The following is a 12,295-nucleotide window of genomic DNA, read 5'->3' as shown; positions in this document are numbered from 1 at the left end:
AGAGAAGGAAGAGGGGCAGTTAGCAGAACCTGGTAAGAGTCATATCTATAGGAGAGGGGGCCATGTGACAGAAGCTGTGGCCAGGAGTGGTAGAGTGTACCGCCAAAGCTGCAGTCCCTTGGGAGGAAGCAGAGAGAAGTAATACCCAGATCTTTTTCGCCTCCAACTCCCTGATTCTCTGTTGGTGCTGCCCATTGGGCAAACACAACCAGAAATCAGACGGCAAGGGAGCCTGGATAGTGCAGTCAGTAGAAATCAGTCTTCCAGAGTACAGAGCAAGCTAAAGAAAAGGCAGGGATGAACCTAGAGGGGGACTGTTCTGTACAGTTTCTGAGTAGGGGAGCTTGAGTATCATGCATTTTTATTCAGAATTGTTCATTTTAAGTATGAGTTGGGCAAAGCTGGTTGGGATCTGCGTTCCTCTTATAAATTAGAATTTGAGGTGTTAACTCTCAACTCATACATCTTCATTTTATAATTCCACATTATTGCATTTAACTTTTTTTCTCTTCTCTCTCCAGATTACAATTCCTAGACGTTCTGTGGCATCTACACAGTCGACTTCAGGTAGCTTTCATTATGGTCAGCTGCCAGAAAAGAAAGACCTTCATCCCATGGAGCCCACTGTGGAACTTTACTCTCCAAGGGAGAGCTTCTCTGGCTTGGTTGTGACAGAGCGCGAACCTCCTAGTGGAGGAAACAGAACAGACTTTGGGCTTCAGATAGATCATATTGGTCATGACATGTTACCCAGCATTAGAGAGTGTGACAGCTCCCAAGACCTGGGACCAAAAGACCTTCCTGACCATAACAGACTGGCTGTGAGAGAATTTGAGGGTCTCCCTAGGGAAACGGAAGAGAAAAGCATGCTTGTGGGGTCAGATAATGAAGATGAGAAGTTGAGTAAAGGGCAGCCTTATATTGAGATCTCCCCTCTCCCAGGAGACTTGGTGACGGTGGAAAGGGATCACTCAGCTACTACTGAACCTCTTGATGTGACAAAGACACAGACTTTTAGTGTGGTGCCAAATCAAGACAAAACTCACGAGATAGTGAAGCTTTTGGCAGCTGGAACTTCAGCGATATCTCCACGAGTTATTGACCAACATGTTGAAGGACAGATAGGCCAGGTGGCAGCAATGCAAAAAGGTAAGATATCTAAGGAGGATGACATCAAGAGTGAAGACTTGCTGAGTCATCAAGCAGACCTCTCTACTTTTTTGCACCAAGAGGGTAAGAGAGAGAAAATTGCCCCTAGAAATGGAGAACTATTTCATTCTGTTTCAGAGAGTGAACATTGTCCTCCATCTCGGAAGGATGTGGTTAGGTCATCCTTTGTAACTAGACACAGCCGAATCCCTGTTTTAGCACAAGAGATAGATTCAACTTTTGAATCATCCTGTCCAGTCTCTGCAAAAGAGAAGCTCCTCCAAAAGAAAGCTTATCAGCCAGATCTAGTCAAGCTTCTGGTGGAAAAAAGGCAACTCAAGTCTTTCCTTGGGGACCTCTCAAGTGCCTCTGATAAATTGCTAGAGGAGAGATTATCCACTATTCCTGCTCCTTTTTCTGAGGAGGAAGTCTTCACTCCCTTTTCAAGGCTGGCTGTAGACTCACACCTGAGCAGGTCAGCCGAAGACAGCTTTCTGACACCCATCATCTCCCAGTCCAGAAAGAGCAAAATTCCAAGGCCAGTTTCATGGATCAACACAGATCAAATCAACAGCTCAACTTCATCTCAGTTCTTGCCTCGGCCACCACCAGGAAAGCCACCCATGAGGCCTGGAGTAGAAGCCAGGTAATGCTGTGTGCTCTTCTCCCTATGTTAAGTGTGTAGCATTATTTCTGTGTCTGCTTGATTATGTCATTGGTTTCATTTTTTTGTTGCCTGCTTCTGATCATCTACTTCCTTCCCTGCCTTTCCCAAGCCTTATAGCATAATGTAGTTGAAAGGGTCAGTTTGATCCAGGTTAATTCTTAGCTCTCGCACTTTCTAGCAGTGTGAACCTCAATTTCCTTATCTATAATATGGGTAAAACATTTGCCTCATGGTTTTGGGAAGAGGAAATCAGGTAGAATATGTCTAGAGCTTTGTTTAGTGCTTTTTAGCATGCAACAAAGGTTATGTCTCTTTCCCAGTCCATTTTAACTAGATACTCGGTAATTTGCTAGTTTTGTCCAGTCAGAATCCCGTTATAACAGATGTCATTATGACGTCAAATTCTGGGGAAAGATACTGTGTCTGTAATATGATGAATGGACCCTAGTAACAGTTCAATTTATCTGATTATAATGAATTAGACAAAAAAATCCTTTAGGGAGTTTCCCTACATCTGATGATATACAGGACCATACATAATAAAGATATTGCCTTAATATTTACTGTGTGGTATGCTTGTTTATTGAAATATTCTTATGTGTAGTTGACCATGGAGTGATTATATTTTGAAGAGAGGAAAATATTGGGAAGTAATGAACCAATTAAGAGTGCTTTCCTTGGAGCCATTACTCACTTTTCAGAGTAGAATGGTCTAAACCCTTGGAGAAGAAGCAAAAGGATAGTCTTTTAACAAAAACAAAGTGGACATCAAAATAAATTTACCTGAAAATTATAGCTTGTTCTAGATAATAGGCCTCCACCTGTTATAAGGATTTCTGAAGTATATTAAAGTGAGGTTCTATCTGCATCATTACCCAGCAGAACTTGCTACCCTTACCTAAAGTTAAGTTTAGTTTTGACTTGCCCTAGGGTTTCTTTCAGGTTCAAAGGTAACTAAACACTGGATTTGAAATGACCATGGAACTAGACTTCAACGGGAAAAATGGTGATGAGTAAACAGCAGTCATTTAGCTGAGACATTTTAAAAAGATGATTCCATGGACAATATTCACCCGTCCCCCCTTTTGCTTGGCATCTGTGCTTAATAGAGATAGTATATCTGTGGCTTGAGCTGCTTTGGACTGCAACAAACAAATCTTAATTACTATTTACTATTTACAACTTTACATGTCCCCTCAAAGTAGAACTTGGTAACTTGATAACAAAGCCAGATGTGTGGCATTGTGCCAGATATTACAGAGCTGACCAGCCTGAAACTCATCTGGGAATTCAGTGGGAGCTCAACTTTCCCACATAGGTCCTGGCACAGAGGAATTATCTTATTCCATTCTTCAATTTTTACAATAAGATCCATGAAGTTAGGCTTAACCAAAATGAGTTTTATGTCATTTGTCAGTATAAGTAGATGGTGGGGAAGGAAGAAGAGAGAAAATTCAGAGAAAAAATCAGTAAATTGTTGCTGATCCATGATGGTGATGGTGGCTGTATATGTCCCCTGCATCCTGCAGGTGCCAGTACAACTTGGAAGTTCTTCTCCCATTTCCTTCCGTAAGGAGTGGCATGTCAGCAGTTTGAGGTTTAAATTCTTAAACTGAATGGATTTTAGGCCAAGACAGAAAGATATGTAGGGCAGAGGAGACATTGCTATTTATGTGAATGCTTTCTAGATGGCTTGGTTGCCAGTAAGAGAGGCATTCGGCTCTCCTGAATCTCGGTATCGTCAGGGGCAGAAACTGAGGCCCAGAGAAACCAGTGACTACTCTTTTCTTTTGGAAATTATTAAATGAGGTTGAAATATATTTTTATCTGTAGTTCCTGCTGTTGGTGAGTACTGTTGAAGACTTACATTGTGGAGTTTAATGTTTGCCTAAGTATATATAGAATTCCTGTTCTAAAAGCCTTAAACAAAATTGTTTACTCTCCCTCATGTGCTAACATGCTAGAGACATTTCATTAAGTTAATTCTAAAATGGGAAGAGCAAACATGCTATAGGAGGAAGGGGCTTAACAACATGTAAGTGCTTCTGGATGGCAGACATCCAATTAAGTACTTTACTGCACTTGACTGCTCAGTAACCCTGTGAGATAGATAATATTCCCCTTCAAAGCTGGAAGAGGTTAAATAATTTGTCCAGGGTTATACAGCTGGTATATGAAAGAGTAACTCCGCATCCTCTGTTTCCTGATTTTGACTCACATCATACATATTATGATTTGGGACATTGTGACTTTCTAGGCACACTTAAAGTGAATTAAAATGAAAGTAATTATTCTCTGTTTTCTTTCAGGCTCCGCAGATATAGAGTCCTAGGGAGTAGCAGTTCCGACTCAGACCTTTTCTCCCGCCTGGCCCGAATTCTTCAAAATGGATCTCAGAAACCCCGGAGCACTACTCAGTGCAAGAGTCCAGGATCCCCTCACAACCCAAAGACACCACCCAAGAGTCCAGTTGTCCCTCGCAGGAGTCCCAGTGCCTCTCCTCGAAGCTCTTCCTTGCCTCGCACATCCAGTTCCTCACCATCTAGGGCTGGACGGCCCCATCATGACCAGAGGAGTTCATCCCCGCATCTGGGGAGAAGCAAGTCACCTCCCAGCCACTCAGGATCTTCCTCGTCCAGGAGGTCCTGCCAACAGGAGCACTGCAAACCCAGTAAGAATGGCCTGAAAGGATCCAGCAGCCTCCACCACCACTCGGCCAGCACTAAAGCCCCCCCAGGGAAGAGTAAGTCAGCCAGTAAACTCAGCAGATAGGAGCTGGGCTGCATCTCTGTGAAAGGTGTGAGATCTTCCTCCTAAATCTGGTACATGTGTGTCCCTGTACTGTCTATTTAAAAAAATCAGTGTTGATCTTGTCTTGCAAAAGAAAGTAACATGATAAAATATTTATAAGAAGATATATGATAAGAAATTACCTAAGATAGGCAGCAAGCAGATCAGGAATCAATGTCTTTGCATAGGAAGGGGCAAGCCAGCAAAATCCAAGGGGGTGAAACTGGCTAAATGAACTCTCATTTCTTATCTGCCTTCAAAACAAAAATGTTGAAGGTAGGGGGTGGATTGGAATTTTAAGGGGTTTAGCCTACTTTTTTTTAAGGCTCTACTAAAAGATTATATAGCAAAAGTGAAACTTCTTACTTTAATATTTGCTTTCCAAACTTCCCAACCTCGGAGAGTCAGAATTGCTCCGATATTAGAATATGTAAGAAGTGTGTTGCTGGGGAGCCAGTGCTCGTATACATTTGGCTTGTGTGTTTATCTGGTGTATTGAGAGTTCACACCTTTACTTTGCCTCATTCCTAGTACCCTCCCTGGATTTCACATTTTTTAAAGTTAGTGTTTGTCACCTGATCCAGTCTCTCTTATTTTGACAATACATTCTAACGTGCTTTTGGCAGCACGTGCTGAGAATTTCAAATCCAATTACTTTTCTAAATCCCCTAATATTTCTCTTTGGAGCAACAGTTACTTAACTCAGTATATTTTTATTGTGAAAAATAACTGATGAAACTTAGGTAAAGGAAGGAAAAGTCTAAATAAAACTACTTTGCAGGCTTCAGTGCTTTAGGGAGAGGGACAGAGTGTGGAGTAATACCCTTCAAGATAGAAGAACCCTCTTTCCCCTGTTTCCTCCTTGTGGAAGGAAAACTGACCAGAGTAGACCTTGCTTCCTTAAATCTTCTAGGTACCAACTATTTCTACTATCAACCTCCAAGACAATACCAGGGAAGTACATTGCTGTGGAATGTGACGTTATGCTTTTAGAGCTTTAGAAAGAAAAATAGGAAGAAATTAGGTATGTTGAGGCTTAAAATTCTCAAACTTTGTATTTTATACATTTAGCCAATAAGGAATGAGTATCTGAGAAAATAAATTTAGGCTCAATATTTATCTTTTAAGATTTTATTACCTGCTTCACCTGTGCTTTAGTTTGACTATTTGGGCTTCTTGACCTGATTTCCATGTAATCTTAATTTATAAAGCTGTAAGGAGGATCATATTTGTTCTGATCTCACTCTTCTGCTAAGAGGAATCAGTAAAAGTTAAATTATACTAGATTTTTTAAATGAGTTCTTTTATACTCACAGTTTTTGTGTTGTAAAGACCTTATTAAGGTCAGGTAAATTGGTCTGCTTGCTGTTGAAATTTGCCTTCTAGCAAACATCTGTGCTTTGTCTTTGACCTTGTGTTTGCTGCCAAACCTAATACGGTTGAATTGGAAAACAGAAAAAAAGAAAGATATTTCCTCACCAAGTGAACATATTCTAATGCTGCATCAAAGCTGCCCTGAAGCTGCACTGAACTTATCTTGCTCTCTTTATCTGTGTTGAGCTTTTTGAAAAAAAAAAACAAAAAACAAAAACTCAAAACACTATTGAGGCATATACGGTCTCCCATAAGAAATATAGCATAGTGTGGAATCTTAATTTCTCTCCGGTTTCAAGACTACAGAGGAATGCAATAGATAAGACATATTTGCTGTTTAACTAAAGCGACTGTAATATTGGAAGACCAATCCTTCTGTATTATATTGTATAATAGTTGCTATAACACTACTTGCATGTCTTCATGGTAAATTATATAAATATTTATAAATATATAGAGAAACATATGCTTATATAAACTCATTCTTTCTCATTCTCCATTTGTAATTTCAAGATCACAGATGGTAAAATTACTTTTTATTGTGTGCCTCGTGTACACTTGGGCCTTGTCTATCTTCATTTTCTGAAAATACGTTCTTGGCATGTGACACAACATTCTTTTTGCCTTCCTTGTGAATAATGCAAAGGTTGGCAGTCTTTAACAAGCCAAGATAGGTTATTTAATTTTCATTTTTGAAAGATTTTAATAGGGGAAAAAATTACTAGGACTCGCTTGTAATACTGGTTCAAAGATTTGTCATGTTAATTACATAATTCTGTCCTTATGGTTAGAGTGGATAAACTGGGATGATAATCATGGGTCTGACATAAATTGATTTAAAAAAAAAAATCTCTTACAAATTACCATTCTGCTTTCCTCTTTTCACCTCACTTGGGGAGGTGGGCGGTGGGAAGTAATCTACAATTAAGAAATTATCTTTTTCCTGTTTTATTAGCTAAATTGTGCTAAAAGTAGCCAGCTTTAAATCCTGAGCCCTCTAATCAGAAATGTGCTCATGGTAACTACTTGAAAAGCTGATGAGGCTGCAAACTGTAGTATGTGTGCTATTTTATTTCTTATTGGCATTTCTCTGCTAGAAGTCAAAACTGACAGTGATGGCAACATGGCAACTGAATTTTTCCTCTCTTTTTTGGTTCCTTCCATTTTTCTCCCAGCTTTTCCACTGTGTTGCCCCCCTTTTCTAAATGGCACTGACAAACTCAAGATCCAGAGAGAAACAGCCTTGTTGTGTAAGAATATTTTATTTTTCATGTAGAGAAAAGAGTTAACCAAAGATATTTCTGCTCTGATACTTTCAAAAGAAGACAGATTAATTATATCTCATGTATTAATAGATACACTTAAGAGGACTATCTTGTATAGAGATTTACTCTATGGTTTTTAAAAGCAGTTTGTTTTTTTAGATTTTAGATGTCTTGGGCTAAAAAGAGATGTTGGCAGCCCTGAGCAAAGCACTTTTGGCACAAGGATTTTTGTTTTTGTTTTATTTTAGAGTCTGATACAGAAAATGAGTTGGGTTTTGTTGTTGTTAGTTCTTTTTTATTTATTTTTAACTTTTTTAGTGATGGCATATTTCAGATTTCAGTGACAAACATAGATCATCCAACTGATTTTAAACCAGTTTGGTTATTCTACCTAAGGTGAGGGACATGGCCGTCAATTAAAGTCAAGCCAAACTATATTAAGAGTAGTATGGGGCAGAAGTTAAAATTATCTTTTGAAAACCAGGTGCCTCCTAGTTTCTCCTTTCACAACAAAATGGCTAGTTACCTAGTCACACTTGCCCTTACCCTCCCTTGTCTAGTCTTTGGAGTTACTTGGGTGGAGCGGAAGATGGAATTGGCAACAGTTCAGTCCCTTTAGGTAGCATTATTCCTAAATTATGCTGCCAAATCTCCAGGGTGTAGATTGTTTGAAATGTTAAAATTCCACATAGCAGTCTTTTGCACAGCTTAAAGGCATTTAACTTTAATGTGTAGTGAACAAAGAATGAAAATTGGGTCATATCAAATTTAACTTTAAAGCACAGATTATAAACATTTTCGAATGTTAAGTCTTAAGTAGGCACTCTTATTCTCAACTTGGTGTGCAAGCTAGCCTTGCTGACAGTGGCATAGTTACTGTTTTTCAAGTTGCATGTTGTGGAGTGAATGCTTTTTTGTTTTTGGGGGGTTTTCCTGAGTTAACAAGTTAATCAAGTCCTAAATTAGTGGCAAAATGGTAATTGAGACCCACTGTTGTCATTATCTACTCTATATTGATTGCTTTAAATACTTAACAAATCTCAGCTGCTCACTAATCCAGCGGACTAGGGTGCAGTATCTGTTTCGCTCTTAGCCACTATGGGAATTTGAAGTTCTTCTGTAATCATCAGAGATTCCTTCCAGGCCACAGATTTTCATGTGAATGTTTGTATGGTTATATTCAATTGACAAGGAAAAGTGTTGGTGCATGTTTTATAAACCCAGACACAGACAGTTAAAACGATAACTAGTTTTTCTATATCCAGTAGCTTTGAATTAAAATCATTATGCTTGTTCCCTGAAGAGCAGAGGATTCTTTGTTCTAGGAACTACATTCTTAATCTAACATTAGGAATTGGTGATAGGAGAAACAGGATCCAGAATTCAGAATTTAGTGTCTTAGGGCAAAAAATGCATCTTACTCTGGCTATTTGAAAATACATTTATTTGTAGATAAGTCTAGATTTAGTCTTGAAAATCAAATTTTTCACATTTTAAAACTTTTCATTCCTTGATATCTATCAAAACGTGGCATATGTTAGGGAACCATTTCTTCTGTCATGTTCATGTGTTTTGGAATTAAGTTATTTGCATTCATTGTTTTAAAATCTGCCCATTTCTGTTTATACGTATTTACCACAGATGTGTTGGGACTTTGCCTAAAGGGAGAGATATTTCAGCACCTGTATCACTGAGGAGATAGAACGGTTGGTGACAACTGTATAGTTTTGAGTTTGGTTCTGTAGACAGTTTATTTGCAGAATAGTTATTTATCTGTGTTCTAATATAAAAAGTATTATGGCATGGATTAAGGCATGTAACCACTATGGTAGTCTTCACATGTCAATATTTACCCAAGTTCAGAAATCACAGGTGCATATTTAGACCTTAACGTAGAGAAGGGAACCAGAGGCAGTTCCAGTCCTCAGACCATATGGAAAGATGTAGTACATTGAAAACCCCAGGTGGTGGTTAGGACATCCCACTTCCCTGTCCTCATCCAATAGAACTCTGGTATATACTTCAAGGATGTGGGAGTAGTGTGGAAACATATCATTGGATATTCTCAAGAGTTTGGCTGTCCCTCTGGAAATATGAGAAATTTAAGCCAGTTAGACTCAGGAGCCTGCAGAATCTGTTGCCAACATTGCTAGGGAGAACTGCAGGAGATAAATGGGGAATTCCTATAGTTCTTAGGTAACTCCAGGACATGGGACAAGGATCTCCCTATTCATTTTAAGGAGAATTGGATGCTGCACATCTCAAATCCCTGGCTGGACATGAAGTGATGATATTAAAGTCTTGACCCATCAAGTACATTTTCTAATTCAGTTGTGAATACCTGCTCCAACTTTTAAAACATAAGCTTGATGTTTACTCCCCTTAAGCAAGTTTGGAAAATTGCTTGATGTGATACACAATCTCAAGACACTGAATAGCCAAGCCGAAACCTTTACTCAGTAATGATTTGAATATTTCCTAAGATTTTGCTGGATCCTTGGTCTTAAGGAGACATGTAAAGGATGTGAAGCCTTTTTCTTCATTGCCCTGTGGAACTTTAACAAGATCTGCCTCTTTAATTGAAGTGACAGATACGGGCACAGTATGTATCACTGATGATACTGACATATCTCTCAGATACCCTGGGCCAGGGGTTCTGGGTTCCTTGACCTAGAGAATAGGATTCAGTGAGGCAGACCTTTGAGCCCACGTGACTATAGAATTTGCTGATGATATAATTTTACACACTAACGATAGGAAATTTTATCTGTCTTTTCAGTAGTTTAATATTGTCTCATATTGTGTACATAAGTGTTCACTCACCCTGTTAAAAACACTAGGTAGACCAAATTTTTATATAGACTACCATTGCCATATGTTGCTTTTTTTTCCCTCTTAAAATATACAGTTTAAATCCTTAAAAATTCATGCATGGCACTTCACCATACCTGGGGTCTGTCTGGGTGTTCTTCCCTCATCCACAAGGGATAAACAAACCTACCAGAGCTTGAATGTGATTTATTTTAGGGATCAAACCAGGGAAGGGGAAGCCCTTGGGATTTTTTTCTTTTTAAACTATTCACCAGTTAGGTAAGTTAGTTCACTAAGGTAAAAAGCATTCAGAGATACAAAGATAGGAAGCTAAAGAAAATGTAACACTGTGCCACTTGGGGCTCTGAAATTGGATTGGATGAACTGAGTAAAGAAAATAACAGATGACCCAGGCTTGAGCTCCCTCATTTCTCATGCACAGTTCGTGGTCCCCCCCCCCTTCTGACTCCTTTCCTAAAATAACCAAGTGCTGAATTTCACTGGGCCATTTACATACAAGTTCACAGCTTTTAGGAAAAAAGAGGGAGTTGGGAAACACCTAGTTTTGAATTAGATATAATTCTTGAAAGTTCTGAACTATTGGCAGCTCTTAAATCAGATGGAATCACAAACCAGAAGAATTCTCTCTTGTCGAGCAAGACCAGTAAGTTAGAGTAATTTAACAATTTCATAGTTTTCTCCCTTTCTTCTCCTCTTAATGAAATCAGAGTGATGAGAATTGCTCTTTGAAATACCTTCAAAGGTATTGTATCCATTTCCCTTCCAAGCAGCCCTCTTTATGCATTTTTGCTCAGGCAACCAAGGACATAGAGTATTGGCAGAAACATGGAGTGCTTTTGTATAGGCCATCTGTACATAAAAGTGTAATTATTTATTTAATTTTCCCATTTGTATCATATTAAAGCTTTGTACAGTGTTTTAAGTTCTGTTTTAAAATTATTTTGTATTTTATTTTTATAATCTAGTAATAAAATATTCATTCCGCATGCAAACTCTAGTTCTGTTTGTGTAGTGGTTTGGATTTCAAAGGTGGGAAATATTATTTTTCTGATAAAGTTATTGAATGCACCAGAGGTTACAAGATCAACAGGGAGTAGAAAGTGTTCTATAAATGCAGTACCGCATCCAGAAGTGACCTAGAAAAAGAAACACTGGACTGAATAGAAACTAGGCGTTCACAATCCCTGCAGATAAAAACCAGGGGTTCTTTTTCCTTCTCTGTAGGAAATGTCCCTGTAGCACTGGAGTGATTTGTGCTTCCCACCATTCTCTCCTTTCCACCTTCCTTTGAACCAGGGGAACTCTCAGGAGGCATTCACATGGGCACTGCTTCACCCTTCCTGATTTGGTCTGGCCTGGAATGTTAGTGCCATTTGTTTTTCTCTGCCTGGTTCCCTGTCTTGATTTCTCAGTGAGCAGCAACATCCAAAGAGGTGACTGATGTTTTTCGAAATAAGAGAAATTAAGAAATAACTCAAGCTCCCAGAAGCTAATTATGTATATGCCTGTTAACTTCTCAACTGCAAAGTAGCTCACATATTAACCTTGTGTAATGTATAAGGGATACAGACTAGGCTATTCTATGTGCAGGATGGGCGGAGGCACTTTAAGGGTTGTGGGCTGAGGATCCTAAAAAGCCCCCCTGCAAGAATTCTGTCTTAAAGTCTTAAATGATCAGTTGATGGTGAGTGGGGAAAACCATTGGTACCGCATGGGCAGGAGACTCAGCTTTTGAGAAAGGATAAAGTTAGCTTAACTTCATTTTGACCTTGCCTAACTTCTTTAGGGTGGTGACGACTGAACCTAGAAAGACTCTTGAAAGAAAAGAATGTGCTTATCGTAGAAAATATAGGCATCTTCTCTGGAGAATCGTTCACCTTTACCGTCCGGCCGCTCTCCCGGGCCCTTGGTTTCCCCCGCCGCGTCCCCGAGTCCCGGCAGGTCGCCTTCGGGCCAGAGCTGCCGGGGCCGGGCCTCACCAATAGTGGTGCGCTGCACTTGGGGAACCACCGTACCTCTTGTCGGGAACCGCGGACCCATCCGCGGCCTTGAGCCAAAGCCTGGGCGGAGCCTCAGCCTGCTGAAGCGCCGCTGCCGCCGGCCCAGGTCTCGGTCTCGGTCCCGCCCTGGTCCCGCCCCACCGCCCTGGTCCCGCCCTCTACACCCCGCGGCCCAACGGTCGCCCCGCCCCCCGGGCGCCTGTGGCGCGCCGGCGCCT

The 12,295-nt window shown here is 40.0% G+C and overlaps 1 protein-coding gene across 4 annotated transcripts in view; it reads left to right on the top strand.

Moving 5' to 3' along the window:
* The window catches only part of TTBK2 (tau tubulin kinase 2), a 145,782-nt gene extending 134,708 nt beyond the window's left edge, over positions 1–11,074 (top strand). For all 4 annotated transcript variants that reach the window (XM_027084066.1, XM_027084067.1, XM_027084068.1 and 1 more), the window contains 2 exons: positions 522–1,795; positions 4,126–11,074. In XM_027084066.1, the coding sequence (XP_026939867.1) occupies positions 522–1,795; positions 4,126–4,588 (1,737 nt within the window). In that variant the 3' untranslated portion in view covers positions 4,589–11,074. The remainder of the gene's footprint in view (positions 1–521; positions 1,796–4,125) is intronic.
* The last annotated feature ends 1,221 nt before the right edge of the window (positions 11,075–12,295 follow it).

Source organism: Aethalodelphis obliquidens, unplaced genomic scaffold (genome assembly GCF_003676395.1).
Source record: "Aethalodelphis obliquidens isolate GAN/ISIS:26980383/991018 unplaced genomic scaffold, ASM367639v1 scaffold51, whole genome shotgun sequence".
Classification (NCBI taxonomy): Eukaryota; Metazoa; Chordata; class Mammalia; order Artiodactyla; family Delphinidae; genus Aethalodelphis; species Aethalodelphis obliquidens.
This window is presented reverse-complemented; position numbering and strand designations above follow the sequence as displayed.